Genomic DNA, 22,185 nt, shown 5'->3' with positions numbered 1-22,185 from the left:
TCACTTTTCTTAGAATGTAGACAGACGCACTCTGTATCTCCGTGTCATTCTAAGGAATGTGCGAATAAAAGAAAACCACAAGCGTATTCAGGTTTTGAGAGCACATTGGTTGTCACAGTTTGGGGTTTTTTATCATTTAATTATTATCACTCGCTTAATCCTAATTCACACAGAGGTAAAGACCAATCGGTGACTATCTGGCAGTGTTGGGAAGGTTACTTTTAAATCCACTACAGGTTACAGAATACATTCCCCAAAATGTATTTTGTAACATATTCCATTATGTTACTCAATGAGAATAATGTAATGGAATACTTTGGATTACTTGATATATTATCATGCTTTTTACAACTACATGAATGACTATTGCTCTGTGATTTATTACTTTTACTGAAGGTTACTCGCCATAGCAATGCCAACTAGATTTTTAAATCTTAATATAAAATGAGTAACAGTAAGGTGGATATTAGGTAAAGCTGCACTTTTTGCAGCGATCTCATATAGAAAACTATTCCGCGCGTATATAAAACAGGTCCGCAGCTCCGAACTGTAGTAAAGGTTCCTCTGGCTAATACGCCGGGTTCGTGTCGGGCTCATAGCCGAAAACAAGCTTTACTTTGTTGTCTGGGTCAACTTTGCTAAAAACACGAACACAGTGTAGAGTCGAGTCTTAATAGCTTACTTACAACTGGGCTACGCTGCCCATGAGGCTACATTCGTTAGGGCTATGCCTGTAACACTCTACCTGTTGCCTTCATATTAAATCATTTTTTGAACAATAATTTTTAAAAAATATTTCGTCACGTCATTATGTGGGCCGCAAGTAGAGGTGAAATGGGCCGCGAGATTGAGACCCAGGAATTAGAGCCTCTTAATGCGTGTTTTGTTAGAGTTTTCGCCGGCGTGGAATTACCAAAAATAGAGAGGGGACAGCCTAACACAGGGGTAGGGAACGTTAGTCCTCGAGAGCCAGTGTCCTGCAGGTTTTAGATGTGTCCTTGATCCAACACAGCTGATTTAAATGGCTAAATTAGCTCCTCAACATGTCTTGATTTTCTCCAGAGGCCTGGTAACGAACTAATCATTTGATTCAGGTGTGGTGATCCAGGGTGAGATCTAAAACCTGCAGGACACCGGCCTAACATATGAAACAGGAAAAGACCGCCGTGTAATCCCTTTATTTCAACAAAGTAACTGTATTCTGAATACCATCTTTTTAAACGGTAACAGTAACAGAATACAGTTACTCGTATTTTGTATTTTAAATACGTAACGCCGGTACACTCCCCAACACTGCTATCTGGTAACCACGTGTAACCAAGTGTTTGCTGGAGGTTGCTTCCTGGCACTGGAGGAAAATGGTTAAAATTTCTGCCTCAGTGCTGCAGTCACATTTCAAAAGGCACAACTTTCACGTTAAAAGTAAGCGGGTGACCGCAGTAATCTGTTAGCAATCATAAGCATGGTCAGAGACTGTCACAACGGGACTGAACGGACTCACGCGCAGGCTCTAGGTCTTGAAAGCACAAGAGTCTTTATTATGATGCACCAGGTGATTATTTACAAAAGTGAGGGGAAAGCCGGGCTCCGGGGGTCCACACACGAATGGGGAAGACACGCACACTCTCCGTCCACTCCTCTTCACACTCGCACACTCTCCGTCCACTCCTCCTCACACTCCACTCACTCGGGTAACACAGGGGTAGGTCCAGGGAATCTGTACACAGAGACACGAAGGGGTAGTTAGGTAAATCGCTATGAAACACTTCTGAAGTCATTGAGCTGGGGTTACACTGACAAGGGTCGGCAACGGTCCAGCGACGAGAAACACAGGGCTGCCGTCTTATAAAGGGGCTGGATCACTCGTGATGAGCCACAGGTGCGTGGGCCAAGGGCAGGAGCCCGCAGGTGAGCTCCGCCCAGGCAGAGGGAGGAGGGAAAGAGGGGAAAGGAGAGAGCAGGAAAAAAATAAAAAAAGGAATACAAAACATATGTAGCCGTACTGAGCCGACCGGGTAGGCACAGGGACCCTGACAGAGACATTGGGATCAGTTTAAGCGATTCAGCATCGATAAACAAAATAAGTTACATAATGCACATGATACATGCACCGCTATAGTTACAACTGAATACCATATTACCAAATAAAAGCATCATAAAGCAACGTTGAAATGTGTCTGAAAAACTGATCCTGCTGTTCTTAAATAAACCAGCTTAACTTTGCTTGTCATAAAGACTAAAAGTTAAGGCCTGACTAACCCTGTTAGGAGTTTCAACTGGTGGTTTCACACTTTGGTTTGACATCCTAAGCATAGCATGCTATTGATAGCTGTAGATATGCTGGTTTGTCACCTCTTGACAGATCCATGCTAGCTGCTGTCTATAGCTTTTGTTTTCACAGCACAAGAGTGGTTACGTCTTCTCATCTAACTCACAGCAGGAAAGCCAATAAGCATATTTAACATATGATATGTCAAATTGTTGCTTTGATGCCAAATCACATTGTGCACTGGGAGCTGAAATAATGCCGACTCTTAAATCAGCTGCCAGTCAAAGCTGAGTGCCACGCTCATAAACACCCACCATGCACTGACAGGCAGGTGCACCTCTTTCATCACTCTCATTTACACACACACACGCGCACACACACACGCACACACACAAACAACTTGTCAGACTGTCTGCTATTGATTTATCAGAGTGGAACACTGCCTGAATGAGCAGCAACTAGTATTTCATTCAGAAATCTAATATTCAGGTGGAAATGCAGCAGAGATTTTCTGAAAAATCCCAGTCTCCCTTGATTCCCTAATCGCTTCATTGTTGCTTTTTCACAAAACTACCACATATGCATAAAAAGTGCATCCATTTCTCAGCCATTCTTGCAATTTTAATTCTCTGTGTAAACCTCTTTCTCCTCTGTTGCCTTTTTCTAATACATTTCTACCTTTTTTCTCCCAACTTCACTTCACTGCTACAGGCTATGGTGAGTAACGAACCTTTTGTTTATGAAATATCTGCAGTTGGTTATGAAGATATACTCGTTTTCTGGTACCGACCAAAGTGGTCACTCCAAACAAAAATATGCAGCTGTAATCTCCTACTCTGAGATTTATCACGATTAAAGAAGATATTATACTGACCACCCTTCTTCCATCACACAGTCCTTGGTCCAGAACTCCAGGAAGGCGGGCATCACCTCAGCCCTGACATCAAGTACCCTACATAATGAAGAACTGGTCAGTCCACATTTATATTCTTTAATTAAATTATTTCAAATACTGCTCATAAGCTTTAACTCTGCTGACCTTGGGCTTATCTTTCTTACAACCTTGTAGAAGAGTCATGTCTATAAGAAGACCCTCCAGGCCCTCATATATCCTATTTCCTGCACCACCCCACACAACTTTGAGGTGTGGACAGCCACCACACCCACGTACTGCTATGAATGTGAGGGACTCCTCTGGGGTATTGCTCGCCAGGGCATGCGCTGTACTGAGTGTGGGGTGAAATGCCACGAGAAGTGCCAGGATCTACTCAACGCCGACTGTCTGCAAAGTAAGATGAACGCCGGGAGGCATCACTCCATTTCAGCCCCCAAAGCATTAATGAAGTGAAGTGACTAGTTTACAAACGTGACAATGAAATCTAAATTTAGCAGCTCATATGTGCAGCGGGTAAACACTCCCAGTCACTGCTGGCGCAAAAAGACGGTGTAAATTTCAGATAAATACAACCAGTATCTCCGGCTGGCTTTTATAAATTATCATTTTTAATCGTTTCACTTTTTTTAAAAACATTATATTTTTAAGTTTTTTAATACTGGCAGGTTATCTTTTTTTCACTGGCCTTCCATCAGAGACCCGATGCCAACTTCAGCTATCAGTGAACAGAAAGGCTCAGATCAGTTAGATATTCAGCTAAATTTAGAAGAGGTAGAGTGGGTAATCCACTGTCTGGGAGGGCCACTGTTTGATTCCTTGGCTCTGAAGCGTCTTAACTAATTGCCCATATTGTCATAAATGCATCTGTCAGTGATATATGAAGTGTGTGAATGTGGTTTTAATGATTACAGACATGAGAGTGAGAAAGGATCGCAGAAAATACCCTTTTGCTGAGTTTCCGTTTTAGACTTTTTGCGGTGTCAGTTCTTTTTATTTATATTTATTAATAATAGAAAACAATGTAGTCCATTTATTTCCTCTCCTGTCTATTTGTCAGTGCCAAGCACAGAGCCTTCCTCCCTCCTCCTTCTCTTCTTACTCCTACATTCCTATTTTCGTTGTTTTCATGAGAGGATATTACAAACCATTTGTCTTTTCTTGTGATCCGCCTCGCTCTCTTTCCATCTTTTTCACTCAGCATTTTATAGCCCTGCAAAAGCATCCTCTTATATTTCATGAAATACACCAAAGTTGTTATTATAGTGTTATGATATTCGTTTGAAATCATCTGAAAAATTGTAGAAATTTATCCACCATGATTTCAGGATCAGTAAGCGTGAGCTCACTTCTCATCTCACATGGCACCTTTTTCCGTTTTTGTTTACAAATCTGATTCTTTTACTTCTCAATTTTCTTGCCAACCAGGAGCGGCAGAGAAGAGCTCCAAGCACGGCGCCGAGGACCGAACTCAAAATATCATCATGGTTCTTAAGGATCGCATGAAGATCCGTGAGAGGAACAAACCAGAGATCTTTGAACTCATTCAGGAAGTGTTCACCGTCCTCAAGTCCACACATGTCACCCAGATGAAGCAGATCAAACAGAGCGTGCTCGATGGCACCTCTAAATGGTCGGCCAAGATCAGCATCACAGGTTTGTGTCTATAAAAAGAGACAAGCTGCTGTTTATATGCAGTGAACACAGGTGGCGTCTGTGGGGCAGTAGCTCAGAAGGTCAGTTGAATTAAGAGGCATCTGTTTCCATCCAAACACACGCACGCACACGTATACATAAACCCAGCGGTCCCCAACCTTTTTTGCACCACGGACCGGTTTATGCCCGACAATATTTTCACGGACCTTTAAGGTGTCACGGATAAATACAACAAAATAAAACTAGTACCGGTACCGGAAAAAAGAAGATTTATTCATAACACACGTGAAAAGACCCAGGAAAACAGAGTTAACGATAAAAATGATAACAAAATAACGCTGAAAACCGATTAAAAAACAATACATTTCACACCTGAGCCTCAACTCTCGCGGCCCGGTACCAAACGACTCACGGACCGGTACCGGTCCGAGGCCCGGGGGTTGGGGACCGCTGCATAAACCCACTGGCCTTACCAGCTTGGCTTTTTTTTCCTTCTTCCTAGTGTTGTGTGCCCAGGGTCTACAAGCCAAGGATAAAACTGGTTCCAGTGATCCGTATGTAACCGTCCAGGTTGGAAAGACGAAAAAGAGGACCAAGACCATCTATGGCAACCTCAACCCCGTCTGGGAGGAGACATTTAATTTGTGAGTCATTGGCTTTTTTGTATGGTTACTGTTAATTAACCTCCTAAGACCCAAACTCTTTTAATTTCTCTTTGCTGTTTGGGCTGATTGGGACCTGATAACTGCAAAAACAAAGAATTCTGTGATTTTTTTTTTTTACTTGATTTTTGGTTCTGAGAAAAATGAGATCCACATATGAAGACATTAGTTTTAAATTTCGATAGAGCAGTGGCAGTATAATGTCCTCGTAAGTGAATATCAGGCTCTTGTAGAGCAAAATTTAGTATTTTGGTCTGGACAACCCAAAATGTGATGTCCACATATGTGGATGCCAGATCCTAGGAGGTTAAATAAACAAGGTCTATTTTTAAGGCTGGTGATTTCTGTTTACGCTTGAAGAATATGATACGTACGAGTCACCCTAGTAATCTGCCCTTCTTGTCTAACTGCCAGTTTACTTAGTATATTTGGCTCACTCTCCGGTTTGGTCTTTGCAGTGAATGTCACAACTCTTCAGACCGCATCAAGGTGCGAGTGTGGGATGAAGATGATGACATTAAGTCTCGTGTGAAGCAGAAGTTCAAACGAGAGTCCGACGACTTCCTCGGTCAAACCATCATCGAGGTCCGCACTCTGAGCGGAGAGATGGACGTCTGGTATAATCTGGGTCAGTTGAATTGGCACGACTCCTTTTTCTCTGTACACTGCCCCGTTTAATATACTGGATCTCATCACCCATCATTTCTTTCCAACGCAGACCTGGTGACTGTGTTTCTGTGTGTTTTGCGCTCTTCACAGACAAACGTACTGACAAATCCGCTGTGTCTGGGGCCATCCGCATGCACATAAGTGTAGAGATCAAAGGCGAGGAAACGGTTGCTCCGTATCATGTTCAGTACACCTGTCTGCACGAGGTAAACTCGCTTTTTATCTGTGAGTGAACATGCATTTAAAGAGGGTGAATGCTTCTCAACCGCTTTGTTTTTAGAAGGGCGCATTTTGTCAGATTATCCTTCGTCCGCCGTTTGTGCATCATAGACAAATATCGTTTTTTTTCACATAACGGGCTGCCTAAAAATGTCAACTAATTTTAGCAGGTAAGGCATGACGTTCACACTGAAAAAGACTGTTTTCTGCACATAGTCGTGTCTGCGGTGTAAAGAGACAGCAGTCGTTTAAATGCGAGTCAAAATGAACCGCTTCTCTTTATTTGCTATGTGCTGACTGAAACCGTTACGCTAGGTTTACAGGAATCTTTGACAAACAAAATTAGCTTTTGTTATAAGTAGGGCTGCCACGATTTGTCGACTAGTCACGATTACGTCGACTATCAAAATCGTCGACGACTGATTTAATAGTCGACGTGTCGTTTGAAGCTTTGTAAGATCGCAAAAGACGCAGGAATAATAGCAGGATTTAAGAGTGTAATAACGGACTGAAACAGAAGATAGCAGCACTGCATGTACAAGGATGCCAGCTGCCGTTAAACCCCGAAGAAGAAGAAGCAGCTGTGTCCCAGAATTCATAGCGCGGCCCAGCTTAGTTTCCAACAATGGCGGTAGCTAGTTAGTTTTAATATTACTCTTATTATTCTTTCTGGGTCACAAAATAAACGTTTAACATATTTTCAGGCGAGAATGTAGCTGTGTAAACCTCAAATATCGGCTCAGTTTATCAGGACACCACATATTTTCAAAAGCGCTCCGACGTTTTCGGAGACGTCTGTTACCCACTAGCTCGATAGCTAGCCGGGGGCTAGGTCACTAGCGCCGTGAGAACACCGGACTCCCGGCAAATTGTTTTCAAACCCACCGCCGTCTTTCGCGACTCAGGTTAAATATATATGAGTCACTTAGATAAATTAAAAATGTTGTTGTTTGGCTTTTTTTTTTTTTTTTTTTAGTATTTTATTTGTTCCTGAGTAAATCGGTTTGGCTGAGATTAAAGTTATAGTTTTTACACAGCTGAATAAACGTCAAGCAGACAGCTGATTATCAGAAGTGTGAGATGCTGGAGAATATACTCCGGTGTCCTGTTATATTTCAGATAGCAAGGAGTTTATTAAACTTTACCAAAACAATCTGCAAATTTCATTAAAATTGAATAAACTATCATCTTGTCTTTATTTTTAGTTAGCACCTTAAAAGCTTAAAGCTGTAAGCTAATGATAGTTATATAAGAGCAGATGCTGCTGGTGCAATAAGCTGTAGTTTTACGTCCAGTGGATGATGATCTGATTAGTCGACTAATTGCATAAATAATCGGTGACTAGTCGACTATCAAAATAATCGTTTGTGGCAGCCCTAGTTATAAGTGTGTAATGTTGTTTTCGCGGCCTGCGTTTATGAATATGTGTGTGTGAAGCTGTCTTAAATGAGCCAAGCTAAACTAGTTAATTTGCTTGACTGATGTTCACTTTCATAACTGACCCATTAAACTTGAGTTAGTACTCTGGATAAAGGCAAAGATAGAGGCATCACACACACACGTTTCTGCTCTGGGTTCGTGCAGAAAATTCTGCTGATTGATTGTAGACCAGTCCCAACTTTGTATGGAGTCATTACTCAGTCCATTACTCACAACACATTAGCTGACCTTAACTGACAAATGGGCACTGTTATTGCCTCTCAAGTGCCTATAAACCCACTCAGAATATTTTACAGTGGTGTAAGGTTTTATGGATGAGACAGCACCTTGTGTTGGCCTCATAATGTGGGTTTATGGCTCTTTATGCAGCAGAGCCAACAGACACAACAGCTTGTGAGGTTATAGCGCGCTCTGTCTTAATGGCTGAACTGTTTACAAACGAGTGATAACTGTTTGAATTTTTTCAAGCCTTTTTTCTCTTTTATTTCACTCACGCCACCTTCTGCTTTCTTTTCCTTAGAATCTCTTCCATTATGTGACGGACATCCAGAATAATGGTGTGGTGAAGATTCCTGACGCCAAAGGGGATGATGCATGGAAAGTGTACTTTGAGGAAACTCCCCAGGAAATCGTAGATGAGTTTGCCATGCGTTATGGAGTCGAGTCCATCTACCAGGCTATGACGTAGGTTCCCGGCTGACTGCCCGACTCCAGAACGTCACCGTTAATAAGAAAGACCCATGTGTTCAGGCGCATCGTAGATTGTTTAGATAAAAATCTAACATTTGCCTGTCCTCCTCTCATTTCCAGCCATTTTGCCTGCTTGTCATCTAAGTACATGTGCCCAGGTGTGCCTGCAGTGATGAGTACCCTGCTGGCAAACATCAATGCCTACTACGCCCACACCACCCAGGCAACCAACAATGTCTCTGCCTCTGACCGCTTTGCTGCTTCTAATTTTGGGGTGAGTCAACATTTAGCTGGATCGATAAAGTTAGATGTCATACTTTTATTAATTAAATAGTTTTATATACTAATTTTCCCCTAACTATCGCAATGGCATAGTTTCTCTGTTATTTCCCTTTGTCGTGTCCTCTTTATCTTCATTATGTTTAATCACAGAATCTATTAGCACATTTCTTTTATTACCCACAGAAAGAGCGATTTGTCAAGCTCCTCGATCAGCTTCATAACTCTCTGAGGATCGACCTGTCCATGTACCGGGTAAGTTACTCTTTTATAATTTCTTCTGGCTTATAACTAATGATTCTCTGCGTCCTTGCACGTCTCTCTTTATCAGAAGCAATTTGAGGAGGCAAATGTGTTAATTAGATTGACAGTTCATTGGAAACGTGCACAGACACGTTGGGGAAACCATGTACGCCCACACAGTCAGAACAGGGCTTGCTGCCAGTGAAGATTGACCATGCTGGATCGTGCCCACAGATGCAAAAAACTGGACAAGCACAGATGTGAATTCATGTACTGTGGCTCGCCGTTTCTGATTTCTTTCCTTTTTTTGGCCCGATTGCAGAACAACTTCCCGGCCAGCAGTCCTGAGAGACTGCAGGACCTCAAGTCCACAGTGGATCTGCTCACCAGTATAACCTTCTTCAGAATGAAGGTATAGTCTCTTTCTCTTCCATTTTTATCCTAAAGCTTGGTGCTGAGTTGGATTTAAGGGTTTTCTTCAGAAGCAGAAATGGAGAGAATTCTGCAAACCAACTCTGCTTTCTTCACATTGTCTATTTAAGCTGCAGAATATCCCATTTTTCCCCCTGACGTGTCAGTGCTGCTGCCCTGCATCACTGCCTGATCTTTCAACTCTCCCACCTCCCACATGAAGGCTCCAGGGAGATTTTTATTTTCACTACTCCAGTCTTCTATGTTGCATATTTGGGAGAGCACTGTTGCCAAACTTTAACTATATTCTGCAGCTGTAATAAATTCATCATTTCAAATGTGAGCTCAAATGAATGATCCAGTCACTGCATGTCTGATTTTTGTGCCTGCGTTTAGGTCCAAGAGCTCCAGTCGCCACCCAGAGCCAGTCAGGTAGTGAAGGACTGTGTCAAAGCCTGTCTCAACTCCACCTATGAATACATCTTTAATAACTGCCATGAGCTCTACAGTCGCGAGTATCAGGCAGACCCGGTAAGAAGCAGCAGTGATGGGCTGAATGTCTGCGTGTGTGTGTCAGTGAATGTTTTTCTTTTTCCATCTTTGTCAAAAAAATCAACTTTGAATTGATATTTTTTGGCATAAACATAATAAAGTACAAAAAAGTAAAGCCTTGTTAGCACACCATGCATGCGTACATGTACTGGACTTCAGAACATACAGAATCAAACAGTTAGAAAAGTGCAGATGTTCAGGTGTGATGGTGATGGTATCTGCATTTGTTCATTTTTTATTTACTTAAAGGTACATCAACAGTCTTCTATAATTTGCTTACGGCAAATTATAGAAAAAAAAGTGCTGAATTATGATTTGTTTATTTAGTTTATTTGTTTAGTCCATTTTTTCCTTGGTTCATGTTTGGTTTTGGACAAACTAGATCTGTTTTTAGTTGATATCGTTCTGAGCTTCTGGTCGTTACCAAGCAAAACACATAAACTTGGTATATTTCATTCAGTGGCAAAAGGCATTGAGGTTTCCTTTGGAATTTTTGCTGTAGATTTCCAGTGACTGATGATCGTTTTGCTTACATTTAACTTCTGTCCGGTTCAGTTTCCCTTAAGCAAAATGCCGGGAATAATGACAGCCCAACCACAATCTCAGCGCCTTCACACCTGCACCATTAAGTCTGCTTAAATTGAATTCTGGTTCATTTTCCGTCTTGGTGCGGTTCGCTTCTGCAGACACGAGCAGGGTAATTGCACTTGCAGTGAATCTACCACAGACGCATTCGAGGAGGCGGTCTCGATCCAGTTCCAAATGAACTTCAGACTGATTCGTTTATGGTGGGAATATGATCTGACCCAACCACTGAATATATGCTGGGCGTTTGCCTTCTGATAGCCAGGCATGCTTTGCTTCCTGGGATGTAGCAGAGTACCATAAGCCTGCAGAGTACACAAACTTTAAAGAATTGGAAGAAGTGACATTGCAAAGTTATCCTGTAGCTCAGAATACTGTGTCTTCTACCTGCTTTTGCTATTGTTCCTCTTGCACATCTGGCCAACAAGCAGACTGAACTTTCTCATGCGGTTTGTATAAAAAAGACACGTTTTGCTTCGTTTGGAGTTTTCTTTATGTGAAAACAAAGTAAAGTCAAACCAGGGGAAAAAGCTTAAAGTTTTAGAAACTCATCAGCTGATTGAATTACAGGTGGAAGTACAACTTTAGTGATCAAAATCAGCGGTTTTACCCAGAAGTCATCACTACAAAGAGAATAATATTTACATTTTTACATTTCTAATACAGAAAGGATTTCAGTTTTGTCCTCATTCCATATGTAGACACTTGTGTGTTGTTGGTTTGTATGTGTGTGTGTGTGTGTGTGTGTGTGTGTGTGTGTGTGTGTGTGTGTGTGTGTGTGTGTGTGTGTGTGTGTGTGTGTGTGCGCGCGCGGTAAGTCCGTGTCTTAGTCTGGTGAAGCCAGGCTCTTCCATCCGTCACTCCTGTAGCCGATTCCAACAGCGATTTCTAGAACTTGCTTTGAGCCCTCATTAAAGCACCAAGCCCAATTCTGACTTCCCCGTGAATTTCAAATAAGCATTTTTTTCTCTTTGAATAAAACATTTCGTCCTGAGGGACTTTGCTATATTTTGTTGAAATCTCTGCAAGATCATTCTTCACTCTTCAAACCCTGCAGCAGCCAGCTCAGTGTTTTGTTTTGTTTTTTCTCAGCACATCTTCAGCTGTTTCAAAGAAGTCGACCAGACAGTTGACATTCGCAGTCTGTTTAAAGCTGTTTGAGCAGCAAGTGTTTAATATGTATGAGTTGTTGAGTTAACAACGCAGTCGAGATTTCCCTCCAAAAACGTCTCCCCGTTGCAGACGACAGAAATATTATTGGTAAAATTCACATTAAGATTACACAATTACACGACTCTGGACATCCTGTTGTACGGCTTTAAAAACCGTTTCACTGATCAAAATTCACTTATGTGCAGATTTTTCAGCCAAAAGGGGCAATAATAGCAGGTAAACCTCAGAAAGCCATTGTCATGAGTCATTATAACGCCACTCATGTTGTTGCTTTCCCAGGCCAAGCAGGGTGCTGTGCCCCCAGAGGAGCAAGGACCCAGCATCAAAAACCTCGACTTCTGGTCCAAGTTTATCACACTTATCGTCTCAATCATTGAGGAAGACAAGAACTCTTACACTCCTTGCCTAAATCAGTATGTCTCTAAGTTTTCTACACGGCCGTTCTACCTTTGTGTTTGCTTTGTTTCCTTGTACAAATTTAAACAGAATGGGTTTAATGACATTTTAATGTTATGTAGTTATCCACAGTTTCTCATAGTGCCATTAAAACTGCACTCTGAGGCTCTCGTCAGCTTTCCCGGTTACATGTTCTCCTTCTGCATCCAGATTCCCTCAGGAGCTCAATGTGGGTAAAATCAGCGCGGAAGTTATGTGGAACTTATTTGCTCAGGATATGAAGTATGCAATGGAAGGTGAGTAAAAACCGATAATACAGTTAGTATTGTGCTGTAGTCTTAAAAGTAGCGAGCATACAAAAACACAGAAAAGAAAAGAATTCAGTTAATATTCAGAGAATTTAATTAAACGTCTGTGCTTTTGTTTAACTATCGGCTGCTGGTAGTTCAGCACACTGGTTATTGGCCATAGCTGGACTCCCACTCAGTATATACAAATGGATATTAAAAAGCCACCTATTATATTAAACTCTCTTGAATGTTACAGTCATACAAACATTATACGCAAGTTTTGTTTTTGTATTAGCAATAAAATGATCCAGTTATTCTACTCGTGGCTATCTACATCCTCCAAAAACAAAAAACCATTTTAATCATTAAAACACATACGCACGCACGCACACACACACACACACACACACACACACACACACACACACACACACACACACACACACACACACACACACACACACTGAATGTGTGCTCCATGACAAGCAGCTGTTCTTGCTGACTAACTGCCTGCCTGATTTAAATCTTCCAGTACCGCTGCTGAGAGCAAAGATCTCATTTTTTTTCAAACAATGAAGCAAAATATATTAATTTTGGTAGATCTTGTGATATGCATATTCTGATTTCTAGCATGCATATTTTTTATCTGATATTTTAAAAAAGTATTTATGCATAAAAATAAAGTTTCTGATAAGACAAAAAGAGGATTTGGCTCTATCCAAGCATGACTGGAATCATGTTTGTGTATTTTAAAACTATTTATTCTATAAAATGATCTGTAAAGTGTCAGTTTTTCAGTTTCTCTGTGCATAACAGACCTGCAGGAAATGCTGGCCGCCTAAACAGTCCTGGAAATACGTGTTTTCTCCTTTTCACAGAGCATGAAAAAAACCGCCTGTGCAAGAGTGCAGATTACATGAACCTGCACTTCAAGGTCAAGTGGCTGTACAACGAGTACTGCAAGGACCTGCCCTTCTTCAAGAGCAGAGTGCCTGAATATCCTGCGTGAGTAGCATCTTGTTTTGTAGAAACAGACGCATCCGGTGAAAAAGAATTATAGAATATATTTTTGAAATGCTCGAATTTAGTTTGCAAATATCTAAATTGTTGCTCCCCGTAGGTGGTTTGAGCCATTTGTCATCCAGTGGCTGGATGAAAACGAAGAAGTGTCTCGTGACTTTCTGCACGGTGCTTTGGAAAGAGACAAAAAAGATGGGGTAAACGTTTCCAGCTCCCTTCCTCCTTATCTCTCCTTCAGCCCTCTTGAAGCGCTGAGTCGCTGTTGTTATTCAAGCAGAATTATTGTAATCCATCCTTTGTACTTCCTCTGCCACACTCAGAGTTATCATCCAAAGTTTCTTCCCCACTCCCGCCCCGCCTCCCACACGTTCTCCTGTCTCCCCAGCATTCTTCAAAGACTGAAATAGAAAGCATGGACTCAGCAGTGCAGATTCTTGGGAAGTTTTCAAAAAGAGTGCCCGTGACTTGCATATGCTTAAAGCCAAAGATGATTCTGTTACAGCAGGACATTGTAAATTAATGGCCTTATTCCAAAGGTTTGACTGCAGAAAAGCTGTCCTCAACTCATTACCCTGACTCCCTGGAGTAGCACCTACTCACCTCTAGCCAATTAAGGACCAGGCGGTAACCAGCAGCCAATTACAAGGAGACAGACAGGAGCTCCCACCTGTCACTGGATGGCTGTCTAACTGTCTGTACGGCTGGCTCTGAGAGGTCAGAGTCTCTGTACAGGCAGTGAAATATATCAAAGGTCCAGTTTAATAACGCATCTAATGGTCTGTCTGTATGGTCTTAGACGGGCACACAATCTCACCTGCAACCTTACTCATCCCCTTCTTGTGACTTTTTCTCCTTTAATTTTCCCCAGTTTTTAATCTTCCCGCGTATCTTTTCTGCCCTGCAGTTCCAGGTCACATCGGAGCATGCTCTGTTCTCCTGTTCAGTTGTGGATGTCTTTTCCCAGCTCAACCAGAGCTTTGAGATCATCAGGAAGTTAGAGTGCCCAGATCCGCAGATTGTAGGACACTACATGAAGCGCTTCGCCAAGGTAGGTGCAGTGAAAATGTCATTTGCAGGTTACAAAATAAAAATGCAAGACCGAGGTCTTCAATTTTTTTTCTGTACATGTTAAAACATTTTTTATAATAACAGTAATAATAATAAGAACTTTGATTTGTATAGCGCCCTTTAAGAAACCCAAGGACACTTTACACAAGAGCAGAAAAAAATATTTCCTTTGTTGTTTTCTTCTCCAGACCATCAGCAATGTGCTTCTGTCCTATGCTGACATCATATCAAAGCTGTTTGCCAACTATGTCACCATGGAGAAAGTGGTGAGTGGCCAAAGACATAATGACCCAATGTGGTTTTTCCACAGATGGTCTCATTTTATTCTGTTTGCCAAAAACCGAAAGCCAACTTTTGGAATAAACATAAAAACATGCGCATGTGTCCGCTTCTTTCTAGCCCTGCATCCTGATCAACAACATCCAGCAGCTGAGGGTGCAGCTGGAGAAGATGTTTGAAGCCATGGGTGGAAAAGATGTGAGCAACTCTTCTCCACTCGCAAACAGCCAAAACTTAGACTGTTTAATTATTCAGACATAGTTCCTAATGCTAGTATATCAGCCATGTGTTATTATTATCCTATCACACAGCCGCCAGTCAACCCAAACAGCTGAGTGAGTTTGTGTGTTTTTATTGTGGCATTTTAGCTGTGTGTTGAAGCTAGTGATATCCTGAAAGACCTGCAAGTCAAACTCAACAATGTCATGGATGATCTCAGCAGGGTCTTTGCTGTCAGGTGGGAACACGCTCACACATATTCATATCCAAATGAACGCTACAGATGCAGTCTCTTAAACCTTCTCCCTTTCATCCTCTGTAGTTTCCAGCCTCATATTGAGGAAAATGTTAAGCAGATGGGAGACATCTTGGCTCAGGTTAAGGGAACCTCAAATGTGGGAAATGCCAGCAGCGTGGCCCAGGATGCTGACAATGTCCTGCAGCCAATCATGGAGTTCCTGGACAGCAAGTGAGCCAATCTTTAGCTTAAAATGATTCCCTATTTGGAAGCAAGTTTCTTCTGACTGACTGCCTGATTGACTTGTAGATAGAAGATTTGAACAGTAGGTGGGTAGGGTAACGATGCTCGTGGCTAGAGCTGGAGAAATTCCTGCACAATAACATAATCAAGATGAAAGAGTAGAAAAAAACTGACCTTTAAAACACTCTGGAGACTGAGCTTTCATCTTTCAGGGATTACCAGTGAATACACTGATGTGATGGTTTGAATCTTTGGCTTTGTTGGTTGTGGTTATACGATATATGGATAAAAGTATTAGTCCGTATCTTTTAATCTTTGAATTTGGGTGTTTTCAGTCCCATTCCCACAGGTGTACAGTGTACAATCCATCACCTAGCCGTGCACGCTGTCTTTACAAACATTTATGAATTAACGGTTTCTTAAGAGTTCACTGAATTTAACTGTGGTGCAATAATAGGATGCCACAACCACCCTTGTTTTTGTAGGAATGACTTGGAAACGTTATTTGCCTGTGAATGAATGAAAAATATTGAAATTTCCCCAAATTTTCTGCTTTTCTGAGCGTTTTTTCCCTCATGAAGGTATTTCTCTTTTTCATATTACCTCTTTTTCTTTTGATGATCCGATTTTTCTTCAGGTAGACTGTGTCTTTTCCCCTCTGCTGCTTAATACTTACGTCTCTTTCTTACTTGTGTCTCTCCCTCCTCCTGCCAGCCTAACTTTGTTTGCTAAGATCTGTGAAAAGACTGTGCTGAAACGTGTGTTGAAGGAGCTGTGGAAGCTGGTGATGAACACCATGGAGAAGACCATCGTTCTGCCACCGCTCACAGACCAAACGGTAAGAGCGCATAGAAGTATAAATGCACAAAAGAACATACAAACACACAAAATAGACATATTTAGAGATGTTTTCTTGGCTAATTTGTGTAGACGAAAGAGACATGTACACATATCCATCGCTATCATCTCTTTACAAAATGTTTAATGATTATTTGAAGTCCTTGCGGATGTTTATAGCAACATAAATGAAGATATTACATGTTCATATGGTGACCCCCGCAGTATATAAGGCCTACACGTGCACAAGTATGTTCTACTTACACCTGTTACTGCCAAGGCAACATCAAAGGACAGAAAGAAAGAAGAAGGAGGTGGAGAACGAGAGAAGGGAAAACAAATGCAGACATTTTGTGTGGCCCATGCCTAAGCAAAAGATCAAACAGTTTTTGCATCACATCTACATCCTACCCTCTGCTCACCCCCCCTACACGCAGTATATGCAGCATTGCCCTGCAGGTGCCTTTGTTCATCCAAACAATCCAGACGAAACCCTTAAAAAGCAAAAGAAAAAAAAGGACTGCACCATATCATTCCTGCACCAGCTCATGGCTGCTCTCCAGTATGTCAGTTGTTTGGAGAGATTCCTGATTTATGAGTAACTCACATCAGAGTTGCATAAAAATGTTAGCCTAAAGGATCCGACCCACTTCTGAAAAGAATGATACATTTTGGAAAGCAGCCGCTCTTCTTTTGTTTGTTTTTGGTATATGTGTTATTTCTGTTTGGTTATTAACTAAAGAGCCTCATATCACTGATAATAAAGTGATAATCTGTGGCTACTGTGACCTTCAGTCACAGGACGCAGAGTTTAATGTGCGCCAAAGCTGCACGATCACACCCACAGCGACACTCTTCATGTGAAGCTGCTGAAAGTTAAACCTCGTATTTGCTTTATGAGCAAAGAGTTGATGCTGTAACGAGTTAGCTTAGGTGTTATGGCTACCTGCTCAGTTCTCTACCTGTGCTTAGTCCAGGCTCTAAACAGGTGTCAGTTGCTCCACGTCCCTCCAGGCCTGGGGCCCAAACTTGTGATTTTGATTGATGTGGGGCTCTTTGCAGCTTGACTGACCCTTCTCTCTGGTTGTTGTTGTTGTGATTACTATTACATCCTGCTCCCACCGCTCTCCCTCCACAGATGATTGTAAGTACAGCACTCCTGTGTGTTTGTCTGTCTGTCAGTCCACGGTGGTCAATTTCTCTGCTATATGTGGCTGCGATCTTCCCCTGTTTTTACCCCACATCACACCGTCTGCCTTCTCACGACCTCACCTCTTTGATCTGTCTCATGTCTCCTCTTTTCTCTTCTCTCCTCCAAGTCTGTCTCTCGTTTGAGAAGACAGGAGCATGGTGCATTCCTAACTAGTTCTAATAGGTCCCACCCCACCCCTCAGCAATCTTCACCGATTAGCCCCCTCTCCCTTTTCTGCTGTCTCTTCTTCATGAACGCTCTCCTCAAACAGGAAATGGTACTCCTCTCCTCTGTTGTGCCTGGGTTTGGCTTGTTTCTTCTCATGCATTGCGCCCTTTTATGGGGACCCCGGTGAGGTGACTGATCTCTCGGTAGCTTGGTATCTACTGTCCCGACCAAACTCCAGCACCCCTTTTCCGCCCTTTCCAATCCTCTCACCCCACTGTCCCCACCTTTCCTACCTGTTTGAACTGTGTCCTGCCTTCCTACCCCCTACTGTGGGTTTGTTGCTTGCATCTGATCTATTTCAACACTGCAGTCTTCTCTCAGTATCCTGTACGACACTGTAGTGCACTGTATGTCTCTGCGGACCTGTCCTGTTGGTCTCTTCTGGTTTGGTTTCGTGTTCTGTTGTTGCTATAATTACTGTCATTGTGTTTTTATAAATAGTCTCGATGCTATTTCTTGGGTTTAGGTTGTGCAAACGAGGTACACGGTTTGTTTTCTTAATGTCTTAGGACCAAATATTTCACTTTCTGATGCTGACAACCTAAAGATGTATGAAAACATTTATTTTAATGTCAAGTTATTCATTCTGATCTCTGGTAACTTCCAATAAATTATTTAAGAGAAGCTGGTTTAACATCATAAAGATGCAGACTCTAAAATTGTTCTTTGGATGGAAGTTACTGCACAGAGCTTTAATGCTGCATAATTATTGAAAATATTATCTTTCAGTGATTCCACTAAGAAACTGGTAAAACTATCGGCCTGCCATCACACCTAAAACTCACTAGCACCATCCTGTTTAATTTGTGCATAAATCTAAATATTGTAAAACGATTTCTTTCATGATAAGCCCAATTTTAGTCTTGTTCACGTGACTGAGCGCCCTGTATTTTTCATGCAGGTAAAATGTTCGTGTGCTGTGATTGATAGCCAGAAAATGAATTTCTTATTGAGCAGTAAAGAGAGTATGCATATGTTTCCCCTAGGTAAAATTTTTATTTTAACTTTGACCAAGATGTTATATTACATTTCTTTAATGGAAACTATTACGTGCTAAGATACATTTAGATTTTTCCTTTTTTCATGCTTCCTGGCACTGTTTTTGCTTTGGATTGCATGCAAACAGGTTACGAGTGGCCTGGCTGAAATATCAGACCACATGCAAACAATATCTCTGCAATGATCATAAGTGAACAGAGTGCAGTCAAAGCATTTACTCTCATAATGTTGGATTGGCAATCGATCAAAAAAAGAAATAAACTGAAAAAACTGACGAGGGTTTTTCCAACATTCGTTAACATTTTTAAAGCAACGTCTGAGCTTTTGATTGCACGCTCTTATGCAGCCAGTGAGCGTGAAGTCAGACAGCAGGGACTGGCCACTGCTTGAAGTATTAACCACATGCTCTCTTTCCAGGGGAGGCTGAAGAGTGCTTCTCACAGCGATGTAAGGACTAAACCCCTTTAGATCAATGTGTCTTGTCTCTCTCCTCCACGTCTTCTCTCCATGTCTATGTCTCTCTCCCTCAGCTCCCAGTCAAACAAAGCAGTGGAAATATTGTTTTTTTTCACTATCTACATAGTGCTTTTTATAGTGTGCTGTAAACATACCTCTATTGGATGTAGACATTTGTGACTTAAACACAGAAAGTCAGTGTGTTCAGCAGTCACTTAATTTGACTCAGACCTGGCTGGCTATGTGCAAAAAAACAAAAAGACAACAGAGTGTGGTTTAGCTTCACAGCCAAATCAAAGGGAAGCCAAGCTTGCAGGGTAAAAAAGTATATTCATCACAGCAGCCCCTGCAACCAAAGGCACATCTATCTGCACGACTGACAGTTTAGCTTAGAGTAGCAGTGGAGGGATGCTGGATTATTCTTCCCTGTTGCTTCCCCACAGTTTCAGAAGTGCACTCTGTTATTTGCTAATAAAGCTCTTCCTGAAACTTTTCTGCTATTCTTTTTTTATTGCATTATTTGAAAGAATACAAAACTACAGTTGGTTTTGGTAAACTTTCAAAACCGTATTTGTAACCACAGTCAGCAGTACTTAGGATACATCTTCTTACAAGAGTACTGCATTAGGCTGGACCAATAAATACCAGCACACACCACGGTGAAGCTTTATAGCTGCTAGATATGTGTGTGTGTGTGAGAGAGGGAGAGTGAGTGTATCTGTGTGCATTTGAGTGCACAAATATGTCTATTTTCCTGCCCTTACTACGAGCTGAACCACTTTCCCTTCTCCTTGTAGTGTTTGTGTGTAATGTTTTGGAATGATTAAAAGACAGATAAGTGTGATAACAGCACTTGAAGGAAAATGTACCGTGACACCTGTAAAGCGGTTCAGAGTGACTGTTTATGAATGTGTGTGTCAGAAACGTCGCTGTCCTCTGTGTGACACTAAGCCATTTACCGCCGCCGTTGTTTTGTCACGATAATAACAGCGCTCCTCTCTCTCTCTCTTTCTCTCTGCTTGTCTACCTTTCTTGTTCCTCCTTCTGCCTTTCTGTCTCTTCCAGGGCACTCAGCTCATCTTTAACGCTGCCAAGGAGCTCGGACAGCTGTCCAAGCTGAAGGTACAATATGTTTCTGCTACACTTACGCTCTGGGCCCGGCACCAGTGCTTCGGACTGAGTCTCTAATTGCTTAGAAAATATGCGGAAGAGCATATGAGGGGGATATATTGGTCATTTTGCTTTATGCCTCTCCCGCTGGCATCTTTAGGAGCACATGGTTCGTGAGGAGGCCAAAGCGCTAACACCCAAGCAATGTGCTGTGATAGAGTTGGCTCTCGACACCATCAAGGTAGAGATTCACTTTCATTTTCAGTGATTAAACATTGAATATTCTCTTTATTATCAGTGCAAGCGTTTCAGGAAACAAGAAGTCATAAATGTACAGTCTTAAAACCCAGAGTTTGGGACCAGGAAATGAGGGTTTTTTTTATCCCTTTAGGATGAATTAATAAAAGAAAAATAACACATAATTTCACTCCCAAAGCATTTTCCCAAGATAACACAGGCACCCACATAGCACCAAATGTTAAAACGATTGTTTAAAGCTCTACGGGGGCTCTAATTTGCACATCATAGAAGCGTTTTGAATTGTTATCTGCAGTTGTCAGTATTGACTGGTTTAGTGTTGGATTCATGTGTGACTGTGGGAATGTCAGGATTCGCTGATGATCACTCTGCTGTGTTTATAATTATTTGTGCCCTTTTATTTCTTCAGTCAGCTGCTGGTCGGAAGATGTTGGTAAAATGTTTTTTTCCCCGCCCTTTTATGTGACAGCAATATTTCCATGCTGGTGGTGTGGGTCTGAAGAAGACATTCCTGGAGAAGAGTCCTGACCTTCAGTCTCTCCACTACGCCCTGTCCCTTTACACGCAGGCCACAGACAAACTCATAAAGACCTTTGTCCAATCGCAGAACGCTCAAGGTAACGTACAAATCTGTCTGTGTCTGAGGGGCTTTGAATTTGCTTTACCTTCCAGTATCTTCAGTTGTTAAGTATGAGCTTAACTACCTACAGCATCTTACATAATTCTCTGAGGAAGGGAAATGTATTCCTTCTTCGCTCACACTCTCAGAGGAGCCCCTCTCGCTGCCCCCTCTGTTGATGTTAGGGTTTTCCCAAATGCCAAGTTTCTATACGCTCAAAGTATCTCACGTGCCTCGTAGAGCGTAAAATTGAAACTGCAACAGCACAATATTTCTCACTGTCCTGAAATGCTGAGTCTCCTGATAGCGAGCTTCTGGAACTGCAGCCACTATTCTGTAGATGATCTGACAGCTATTTGCAATGAAAAAATAAATACCTACCCACTCTGTTTTCCTTCTCTTTGATGCTGCTGCTCAGCCTCCGTCCTCCTGTCACACAGCTGTGTAACAGCCATCCCGTTTCTGCCATCAGACGCTCACACATAGTCCCCGAGCACTGGTAGAAATGCCTTTTGAGTGGATAATCATTTAAAATTGAATTTTTTAACTAATGCCATGTGGCTTTTGATGTTGCAAGACACAGTTTTTTCACTGCTTATTTGGTAGAAGTAGCTCAATTTCCCCAACAAATCAGGGAAAATGCTTTTTACATGTTGGTCTGTTTTCTACTCTGTAATTGTGAAACTCTCTGCAAACCTCATATTTCTTCGTGTGTCTCCTTTCTCTGTCTACTCCCACCTCCTGCCCCGTCTGTGGGACAGTGTTCGGCGGGAAGGGGGTGAGATTCACCACTAGTGAGGATGTTTACCCAGAAAAGGGTATGTGGCACTCAGGCTGAGGCTCTGAGACACCAAGGACCACCAGAGAGCCTCCAGAACAAAGCCCAGCAACCTCCACCTTTTCACCCACCCCCACCCCCACCCCCCCATGTGCATCCTGAAACTGTCCTGCCTGCTCAGATTCATCCCAACAGACAAATGCAATGCACAGACT

At 42.0% G+C, this 22,185-nt stretch overlaps 1 protein-coding gene across 1 annotated transcript in view; it reads left to right on the top strand.

The window, feature by feature from the left end:
- unc13a (unc-13 homolog A (C. elegans)) overlaps positions 1–22,185 on the top strand; it is a 47,165-nt gene that overhangs the window by 17,438 nt on the left and 7,542 nt on the right. The window contains exons 15-39 of the mRNA XM_085397461.1: positions 3,165–3,239; positions 3,339–3,558; positions 4,590–4,817; positions 5,320–5,461; positions 5,938–6,107; positions 6,239–6,354; positions 8,328–8,491; positions 8,618–8,771; positions 8,963–9,031; positions 9,342–9,431; positions 9,827–9,961; positions 12,020–12,153; positions 12,347–12,432; positions 13,305–13,431; positions 13,547–13,643; positions 14,351–14,494; positions 14,703–14,780; positions 14,914–14,991; positions 15,162–15,250; positions 15,335–15,481; positions 16,208–16,331; positions 19,167–19,196; positions 20,271–20,327; positions 20,476–20,556; positions 21,043–21,190. Coding sequence (XP_085253587.1) covers positions 3,165–3,239; positions 3,339–3,558; positions 4,590–4,817; positions 5,320–5,461; positions 5,938–6,107; positions 6,239–6,354; positions 8,328–8,491; positions 8,618–8,771; positions 8,963–9,031; positions 9,342–9,431; positions 9,827–9,961; positions 12,020–12,153; positions 12,347–12,432; positions 13,305–13,431; positions 13,547–13,643; positions 14,351–14,494; positions 14,703–14,780; positions 14,914–14,991; positions 15,162–15,250; positions 15,335–15,481; positions 16,208–16,331; positions 19,167–19,196; positions 20,271–20,327; positions 20,476–20,556; positions 21,043–21,190 — 2,983 coding nt within the window. The remainder of the gene's footprint in view (positions 1–3,164; positions 3,240–3,338; positions 3,559–4,589; positions 4,818–5,319; positions 5,462–5,937; positions 6,108–6,238; positions 6,355–8,327; positions 8,492–8,617; positions 8,772–8,962; positions 9,032–9,341; positions 9,432–9,826; positions 9,962–12,019; positions 12,154–12,346; positions 12,433–13,304; positions 13,432–13,546; positions 13,644–14,350; positions 14,495–14,702; positions 14,781–14,913; positions 14,992–15,161; positions 15,251–15,334; positions 15,482–16,207; positions 16,332–19,166; positions 19,197–20,270; positions 20,328–20,475; positions 20,557–21,042; positions 21,191–22,185) is intronic.

The sequence above is a fragment of the Rhamphochromis longiceps genome, linkage group LG23 (assembly GCF_057381845.1).
Source record: "Rhamphochromis longiceps isolate RC_006_pf linkage group LG23, R_longiceps_female_GT1.1, whole genome shotgun sequence".
NCBI classification, from domain to species: Eukaryota; Metazoa; Chordata; class Actinopteri; order Cichliformes; family Cichlidae; genus Rhamphochromis; species Rhamphochromis longiceps.
This window is presented reverse-complemented; position numbering and strand designations above follow the sequence as displayed.